The 9,542-nt window shown below is 47.8% G+C and overlaps 1 protein-coding gene across 2 annotated transcripts; it reads right to left on the bottom strand.

The window, feature by feature from the left end:
* Positions 1-5,137: 5,137 nt before the first annotated feature.
* On the bottom strand, positions 5,138-7,878 carry HSPA2 (heat shock protein family A (Hsp70) member 2). 2 transcript variants are annotated; one of them, XM_021712668.1, is made up of 2 exons: positions 7,389-7,578; positions 5,138-7,337 (listed from the first exon to the last, which is right to left on the bottom strand). In XM_021712668.1, exons 1-2 carry the CDS (start codon positions 7,512-7,514, stop codon positions 5,607-5,609), a joined length of 1,857 nt encoding a protein of 618 aa, XP_021568343.1. In that variant the 5' UTR covers positions 7,515-7,578; the 3' UTR covers positions 5,138-5,606. The 2 variants fall into 2 exon arrangements, with proteins under 2 accessions (XP_021568343.1, XP_008057006.1); XM_008058815.1 differs by having other exon boundaries at positions 5,138-7,878.
* Between the last annotated feature and the right edge of the window lie 1,664 nt (positions 7,879-9,542).

Raw genomic sequence — 9,542 nt, 5'->3', positions numbered from 1 at the left:
GACCCCGGGCGGCTCCCAGGACGGCCCAAGGCCCCCCGGTGCCGCGTCCCCAGTCTTGCCGCCTTCGCGGCGGCGGCTTACTGGCTTATCCGCTCTAAAAGCTGCCCAGGGCTTAATTCTTGTGGCATTCCAACCGTGAACGTAAAGTAAACCACTTTACTGTTTTAATTGGAGTACCGGATTCAGCCCTATAGGGAAGGACCAGCCGTTCCCAACTTTAATGGTTAGCACTGTTAACAGGTCGGCCCTAGGTAGATGGGGGAGGAGAGCTGAGGGGAAGAAGCAGGGCAGTCTAGTGGAAGGGACCATGGGCACGGAAATTAGGTTTTCAAAGTTCTGCTGCTTAAAGGGTGTGGAAGCCAGGGCAAGACAGCTGTGATCCTGCTACTGAAAAATACCAAATCAGGCATTAAGTGGATTTTTAAGGAGTAATTAAGTACTCAAAAGTAGTGTTGCTCAAAACAAAGAACTTTGCTTTGTGTGTAGGTATGCAATTGATATTTTTATTTAGACTTCTCAAATCATGTCTTGTAATTCCTTCTTGCGACTGAGTTGATATGCAGATTCTGGTTAATATTTTTTTCCTTCCCACACCCATGTCAGCAATGCTAGATGATACAACATGATTGGGAATGGCTCATAGATTCTGCTTTTGTATCCCCACAGCTTAATTGACATGAGAGGCTCAGTAAACAGTTAATGATGATTTACTCCCATAAACTTTAAAATTATGGCAATAGATATCCGCTACTTCTCCTACCCCGACCCTCCCGCTCTGTCTCACCACTTTGTAACACAAAAACACTGGTTAGTGGTAGAAAACTGTCTTCAAATAGATTCATGTTCTACTCACTGAAGTCCATTCTAGCAGCTTCAGGTGGGCCCCACCTATACACTGGCAGCATTGGTTTGAGGCTGTGAACAAGATGACTCACTTGAAAAGGATAGAGAATACCAAGAGCTTTCACCAAGAAGTGTATATACCTTGGGGTGGGGAAGACAGGGAAGTGATGAGGTGAAGCTCTGGAAAAGACAGAAATCCCATCCCCTCACAGCCATTATCAGATGGAAGACCACACTAGTGGTTAGTAAACCTCTTCAGTTTATCCCAGTAACGTGTGGAGAAGTGCTAATAGAAACTGAAGATCTGATATTCCTCATTGTAGACTAACCTCAGGCTGTCTAATGTACAAAATTTGGGTTAAAAAAAGAGTTATTAAGAACTCAAAACAGTATCAACTTAAAAGTTACATGGCAAAGTATTTCTTATGTGCTGAAGGAACATAAAGGAAAAGGTCAAGAACTCTGAAGGGATAACCTTAAACTTCTCTGTCACCTTACTGACAAAAGAGGGAAGATTGTTTTTGTATCTCCAAATCACTGCAGTACTTATTCTTTAAAAAAAAAAAAGTACTCATTTCCTAGGCTAGATTTTTCACCGAGGTTTCTGTCTTTCTTTTTTGAGACAGGATCTTGCTCTGTGGCCCAAGCTGGAGTGCAGTGGTGCCGTCATAGCTCACTGTAACCTCAAACTCTTGGGCTCAAGTGATCTTCTCACCTCAGCCTCACAAAGCTCTAGGATTACAAGTGTGGGCCACCTTGCCCAGCCTAGGTTTCTTTTTAAATGACATTAGAAACTCACAACCCAAACTGGAGATACAATTTTTCCTTTTAAAGAAAAAAAAAGCCAGGCTTGGTGGCTCAGCCTGTAATCCCGCGACCTTGGGAGGCTGAGGTGAGTGGATTGCCTGATCCCGAGGGTTCGAGACCCACTTGGGCAACTTGGTGAGAACTCATCTCTACAATAAAATCAAAAAATTAGCCGGGTGTGGTAGCGCACACCTGTAGTTCCAGCTACTTGGAAGGCCGAGGCAGAAGGATCGCCGGAGCCCAGCAGGTCGAGGCTCCCGGCCACCGCACTCCAGTCTGGGTGACAGAGTGATCTTCAACTCAAAAAAAAAAAAAAAAAATTAGCCGGGCGTGGTAGCAGCTACTTGGAAGGCTGAGGCAGAGGGATTGCCGAAGTCCAGTGGGTCGAGGCTATGGTGGCCGGGAGCGGCCACTGCACTCCAGTCTGGGTGACAGAGTGAGACTCCAACTCAAAAAAAAAGAAAAATAAAAAAAATTCATGATATCATAATGTAGTGATAAAAGTACCTTCCAAATATTTAATAATTCCAAGTGTCTTGTGAGGAAAAGGCTTCTTGGTTGTTTTTTTGTTTTGTTTTGTATTTTTGCCTAAGTCAGAGAAACTCCTCAGGGTCATATAACTAAGAGCATAAAACAGAACTAAGTTGTTGGTCTCAGATTTTAGGCCCAAGACATTGACTGAATATAATGCATGCTAATACAATGAAAAAATCATAATAGACAAATGTTCATGTTATCATTCTACCTAAAAAAAATTAACTTTTCATAAAAGAAAACAGCAATGCCAAGTTAGCAACTCCATTTTTGGTTGCTTATTTATACAACCTTCAATTTACAAACAACCTAATCTACTCTGAAGGGGGTTGAGGAAAGGACCTATGACATCTTGACTTGTTCTAAAGTTAAGATATTTCAACATTAAATACCACCCTATTACATTTCAGAAATGCATATGCCCTAAAATACATCCATTTCAAGAGCTATAGCAAGAATAACTACTGGGCCCTTTTTCTGAAGACCCAAAATTTTCCTCAAGGAATGAAATTCTGCATCTAATTTCTAATTCTGAAACTAACTCAAAAGTTTACTTATATCTATTTGTACATTAAATACACAGAAGTAATTGAATAATCCTGTTTCTTAATCTAAGCATATCTATTCCCTTAACAAATATCTTGTGATGTATGGATGTGAGATTTCTTTTAAACTTCAATTTAATTTGTGTTCCAAAGCAAAGGGACCGTGCCTTACCACATAACTTATACAAACTTCATTCAATTTAAAGTAAGGATATCTTATGGGTCCACTACTGGAACTTCATAAAAATAGATCTTTTGATTTCAGCTAGATAGCAAGTTTATATTCCTGTTTGAGATTATACATAAGATAAGTAATTAAAGAAATACTCACTAAGTCTCCATGATAATAAATATTCTATTTTGCATGTTAGGTTGAAAGGTGGAAATAGCATTAATATCTCCTATGTTCAAGGTTTAATGCATTTCCATTATACATATCAAATCAACATTATAAGATATTTAAAGTGAGCTTGTTTTGAAATTTCAAACATCTCAAATACTTTAAACAACCGGTTATTTCTAACATCACTTACTACTTTCAAGTCCAAGAGATGCGAATTATTTCTTAAACTGCAATTTAGCTCCATCCTAACATCAAGTACTTTTTCCACTGTTATTTGATCTAACATCTGCTAAGGCTTTCCCAGGAGTTATCTGGTTACCAGTTTCAACTGACTCCTGGAAACTGAATGACTACTTTGGTGGCTTTATCTCGGTAATATTCAAATCTAGGTACACTTGAGAAGACAGAATAAGAAACACTCTCAAGAAGGCTAGGAGTTTTACAAATTACTTTTCAAAATAATAGAAAATGAGGTATCTACTCAGATTGATGTTAATGTTATAGTAAGTAATTGGGGCCAGGCCATAGGATTAAAGCCTACCACTGTTCATTTGCTGATACTCTATAAACTAATCTCTTCTAAAATAAGAGATACTAATACCAAATTGCACTTACAGAAAGACTCCATTGTACTTTGAAGAAAGAGCAAGGGACAAACACTTTCAACAAATACAGAATTAATAAAAGGGTAACAGAATGGATATTATTTTGGTAAAACTCATGGTAAAAGTCACTCTAAGGCTATTTACCTTTTGTTAGTACCACGGTAGATTGTCAAACATTTCTATAATACAGTCTGTAGTTCATGAAACACCTTTAATTGCTCTTTGCTGAAAACTTTCCGTGACAGTACCACCGATAAACCCGAGTTATCTTTACCTTTTCAGAGTAGAAAAAGCAATTTCCTTTAAGGTTTTTTAAAAGCTTATTTTGAAGTAATTTCACAGTTACTTATTTATCATCCTTCCTCCTACCCAAGTGAGACTTGCTATAAAAAAGAAAAAAATCGTATCTATACATACGAGTCAACTCTTGGGTGACAGGGTCATTACCAAAGTCCGATATTTTTAGGTCAACTTGTTCCCTAGTTTTAAATTATAAATATTATTATCACACAAATCAATCTCTCTGCATGACACAGATGGGTCCACTACTAAACTCAAAATGAAGCTTTTATAACTACTATCTTATGAACATGAAGCAAAGCTATATTATTTGGAAAGAGATATCAAAATATTTATGTGCAGTGAAAACTTTAACTGAATTCCCCCCAAGTCTCCATCATCTTTTCAAAATGATGTGAATTTTAAAGCTTAAACCCAGGGTAGCAGATCTCCAAAGGGCTACAATATTCCTATCTGTGTGTCAAATTGATAGGAAAATGGATAGGTTGTATGTTAACAAAATATAGGACTAATTTGTATAGTTTGCCTTAAAAAAAAAAATCTATTGTAGTGATTTAATGCAGGTATTGCAAAAGCATTACGAGCCTCAAGTTAGAAAAAATTTATGTTTCCTTACCCACTCAAGTAATTATAACTGCTGGAAACATGCTCTTAGAGAATTTGCCTTAAACTCAGAAGTTGAGCTGTTTTACTAGAAAGTTAAACAAGTTTGACTAAATTTGGACTCAAGTCAATTTAAAGCTTGCCTGCTGGCGCTTGTTTCGGGTTACTGTATGTCACAAAAAGCTTGTTTCCACACTTCGTTTGGCTATTATAAGGTGACTCCTGCCTCAGCTTTTGTTAAAGACTCATTTTATACTTAACCTCAAAATGTAGATCAAATTTTCCTGGAATATTCCAGTGGATTTACTTGGACACTTAAGCCAAGTCTTAGGAGTTTGGGAACACTAGAAAGATCCCAGTCAAGTTTCTGTACCTAAGAGGGGTGGGGAGTGGTAGATTACCGACATTCTTCTCCCCTTCAATTGGTGATTTTTCAAGGCAAGAATCTCATCTAGGAATTAGACAAGATTGGGTTAGATACATTTCACGGCATAGTAATATTGTAAAGATCAAAGTAGGCAAAACATGAAGGAAAATTGAAAACTCCGAGACAATAATTTTGAGATCAATTTCAGCTTTACTTTAAAGTGCACTTTTGCACTTGTTTGCAAAAAGCATACCTGTCCTTAACATTACTGCAATGTTTGCTGTAGTCTTAAATACATAAAAATAAACCATTCAAAGCTTCTATATACTCTATTGTTTCCATGCTTCTGCAGGACAGATGTGCACATTCAGGCTTCCCATCTCAAATCTCCATGCACAAACTAAGAAAAAATGCTTGAGGGTAAACACGAAAAAAATGCATTTAAGAGAAACCTCAAATAATGCTTTTTAAAAAATCAAACTTTGGAACCAACTTTTTATAATTCAACTAAGTTGCCGCACCTTTCCTTTCAAAGCATACACCACACTAAAGACTTCCAAAGGTAGATCTCCTACTTGGCACAAGGACATTTCAAAGAAACAAAAACAAAGTGGGGGAAAACGCGAAAGGAAAAGAGGTTTACGCTGACTGAGTGAAGCTTAGTCCACTTCTTCGATGGTGGGTCCCCCGGAGGCTCCGGCACCGCCGCCGCCAGGACCGCCTTGGTAAAGTTTGCTGATGATAGGGTTGCACACTCTTTCGAGCTCTTTCTGCTTGTGCTCATACTCGTCTTTCTCTGCCATCTGGTTTCGGTCGAGCCAGTTGATCACCTCCTGACACTTGTCGAGGATCTTGTTTTTGTCCTGCTCGCTGATCTTGCCCCTCAGTTTCTCGTCTTCCACCGTCTGTTTGATGTTGTAGGTATAGGACTCCACCGCGTTCTTGGCCGCCACCCGGTCCCGATTGGCCTCATCTTCCGACTTGTACCGCTCCGCCTCCTGCACCATCCGGTCAATGTCGTCCTTGCTCAGACGTCCCTTGTCGTTGGTGATGGTGATTTTATTTTCCTTGCCGGTGCTCTTGTCGGCGGCGGTGACGTTCAGGATGCCGTTGGCATCGATGTCGAAGGTGACTTCGATCTGGGGGACCCCGCGGGGCGCCGGGGGAATCCCGGTCAGGTCGAACTTGCCCAGCAGGTTATTGTCCTTGGTCATGGCCCGCTCGCCCTCGTACACCTGCACCAGCACGCTGCTCTGGTTGTCCGAGTAGGTGGTGAAGGTCTGCGTCTGCTTGGTGGGGATGGTGGTGTTCCTCTTGATGAGCGGCGTCATGACGCCGCCGGCCGTCTCGATGCCCAACGACAACGGCGTCACGTCCAGCAGCAGCAGGTCCTGCACGTTCTCCGACTTGTCCCCGATGAGGATCGCCGCCTGCACCGCCGCGCCGTAGGCCACCGCCTCGTCGGGGTTGATGCTCTTGTTCAGCTCCTTACCGTTGAAGAAGTCCTGCAGCAGCTTCTGGATCTTGGGGATGCGCGTGGAGCCGCCCACCAGCACGATCTCCTGGATCTGGCCCTTGTCCAGCTTGGCGTCGCGCAGCGCCTTCTCCACCGGCTCCAGGGTGCCGCGGAAGAGGTCGGCGTTGAGCTCCTCGAAGCGGGCGCGGGTAATGGACGTGTAGAAGTCCACGCCCTCGTAGAGCGAGTCGATCTCGATGCTGGCCTGCGTGGACGAGCTCAGGGTGCGCTTGGCGCGCTCGCAGGCCGTGCGCAGCCGCCTCACGGCGCGCTTGTTGGGCGCGATGTCCTTCTTGTGCTTGCGCTTGAACTCCTCCGCCAGGTGGCTCACCATGCGGTTGTCGAAGTCCTCGCCGCCCAGGTGCGTGTCGCCGGCCGTGGACTTCACCTCGAAGATGCCGTCCTCGATGGTCAGGATGGACACGTCGAAGGTGCCCCCGCCCAGGTCAAAGATGAGCACGTTCTTCTCGCCGCCCGCGCTGCCCTTCTTGTCCAGGCCGTAGGCGATGGCCGCCGCCGTGGGCTCGTTGATGATGCGCAGCACGTTGAGGCCCGTGATGGTGCCCGCGTCCTTGGTGGCCTGGCGCTGCGAGTCGTTGAAGTAGGCCGGGACGGTGATGACCGCGCTCTGCACCTTGCCCCCCAGGTAGGCTTCCGCGATCTCCTTCATCTTCGTGAGCACCATGGAGGAGATCTCCTCCGGGAAGAAGGTCTTGGCCTCCCCCTTGTACTCCACCTGCACCTTGGGCTTGCCGCCCTCGCTCACCACGCGGAACGGCCAGTGCTTCATGTCCGACTGCACCGTGGCGTCCTCGAACTTGCGCCCGATCAGCCTCTTGGCGTCGAAGATGGTGTTGGTGGGGTTCATGGCCACCTGGTTCTTGGCGGCGTCGCCGATGAGGCGCTCGGTGTCCGTGAAGGCCACGTAGCTGGGGGTGGTGCGGTTGCCCTGGTCGTTGGCGATGATCTCCACCTTGCCATGCTGGAAGACCCCTACGCACGAGTAGGTGGTGCCCAGGTCGATGCCAATGGCCGGGCCGCGGGCGGACATCCTGACCGAAGGAGGACAAGCGACGTTAGGGAGGGGAAACCCGCGACGTCAACTAACGGTCGCCCGGCAACTGACTCCGCAAGCGCAACCACCGTCTCCCGGCTCGCCCCCGCTGCGTTCCCTCTCTTATAGCCGCCTCGGACACTCCCAGAGCCAATCTGCTCCCGGGACCGCCCGCGCGAACTCTTCCAGCCCCGCCACAGGCTTGCCTGGGTCGGAGTGACAGGCCGGTAGTCCAACAGATTTCAAGTTGGCTGAGGGGCGGGACCTCGGTCCGCGCCTAGAGACCGAGAGGTGGCCGTTATGCAAATAAGACTCCTGCCCGACTCGCGGCGGCGGAGTCTCGGCGCTTAGCGCGCCGCCTGCTGCTTGGGGGCGTTAGGCTCGCGCCTCCCGGCCAGGTGCACGCGCTTTGTTCGCGGTCTTTGCCTTTCGTAAGGCGGAATTCGTCGACGTCCGTCAGATTGGCAGAACGTGCGGCCAATGAGCAGCGCGGACTCTCAAGTGGGTGGGAAGGCAAGGCCGGGCGCGGCACCGGGAGCCCGGTGAGGGGAGCCACCAGGAGGCGTTAACTGTAGTTCCGGGCCAGGTGTCCCCACTAACGTAGCACGCGGGGGCGGGGGAGTTTATTCGGAGTTGCTCGCACCGAAGAAACACTGGCTGAACTGGCTTTTTCCTTCCGGGGATTGCTGTGGCCGGGGCAGGAGGGCGGTTCCCCCGGGCGGGACCCAAAGAAACTCGAAAATAAAGTTCCGGGGAACGCGCTGTCGGGCCCCGGGGCGTCCACGCGACGGGCTTCTTGGCGCCCCCTCGCTGCGTTGCCCTCCTCCGCTTCGACCCTCCCGCCCTCATCGTCCTGTGCCCCCCGCTGCCTTCCTTATTGCGGGCTTCAAGGGCTTCTCCCGCTCTGAGTTCTTCGCGGGAAAATCTACATATTGAGGGAAACCCCGTCAAGGAACCCAGTCTCGCCTCCCACGCGCGACCGTGTGGGTGACCTAGTCGTGTTGATGACTGAGCTCAGGCGGACGGGCTTATTTTCCTTAGGTGTGCTGACGTTACCTTCGAGGCCTAAACCCTCTGAGAAGGAAAAGGAGCGCGATTCTTCGTCTCCACGTTCAGCCGGAATCTGAGCGATCTAGAAAGCAGCATCGGGCAGCGGGGGATAGGCGGTGGGAGCGAGAGACACTCAAGAGAGCGTCCCCCGATGGGGGAAAGCGGCAACAGGTCCCTGCTATGTGAGAGGAAAAAGGCGTTGAAATGGACTGTCCGTAAGAGGTTGAGAGTCTAATCGAGAGGTAGACATGGCTGGCCGTGGAGGCTCACGCCCGTAACCCCAGCACTTTGGGAGGCTGCGGCGGGAGGATCGCCTGAGCCCGAGAGGTCGAAGCTGCTGTGAGCCGCGCTGGTGCCACTGCCCTCCAGCCTGGGCGAGAGCGAGACCCCCGACTGGGCGACATCATCCGAGAGGAGGGCAGGGAAAACGGTGCAACGGGAACACGGAGGAGGGGCCCCCCCAGAGCAAGGGAGAAGTGTGGAAGAGATGACACGCCTGAGTCAGGCACTGAAGTTTGCCAGCAACGAGGTGGGAAAGGTCATTCTTTCCAGAGCCCGCAGTGTGTGCAGGGATGAGGGCGGCCTGCTGGGGAGCTCGGAGTTCCCTGCAGGTTAGCGTCACCGGGAGGGAGCGTGCAGGCAGGAAAAAGTAACGCTGACAGCATTCTATGGTCCAACCACCAGCATTTAAGATTCTTTTTTCTAGTGGCGTATGTCGTTTCCAATTTTTAAAACACGTTTGCTGTTAATTTGTTAATCTCATCAGTTAAATAGTACTGGTTGCCGGGCTCGGTGGCTCAGCCTGTAATCCCGGGCTTTGGGAGGCCGAGGTGAGTGGATTGCCTGAGCCCGAGGGTTCGAGACCCGCCTGGGCAACTTGGTGAGCCCTCATCTCTACAATAAATCAAAAATCAAATGCGTGGTAGCGCATGCCTGTAATTCCGGCTACTTGGAAGGCTGAGGCGGAAGGATCGC

This window comes from Carlito syrichta, unplaced genomic scaffold (genome assembly GCF_000164805.1).
Source record: "Carlito syrichta isolate Samal-C Ts95f unplaced genomic scaffold, Tarsius_syrichta-2.0.1 Scaffold90622, whole genome shotgun sequence".
NCBI lineage: Eukaryota > Metazoa > Chordata > Mammalia > Primates > Tarsiidae > Carlito > Carlito syrichta.
The sequence above is the reverse complement of the archived record's forward strand: the minus strand, read 5'-3'. Positions and strand labels throughout refer to the sequence as shown.

Bases quoted from the DNA above. Each gene is read 5' to 3' on its own strand.
- HSPA2 (XM_008058815.1), bottom strand. From the start codon at position 7,514: ATGTCCGCCCGCGGCCCGGCCATTGGCATCGACCTGGGCACCACCTAC.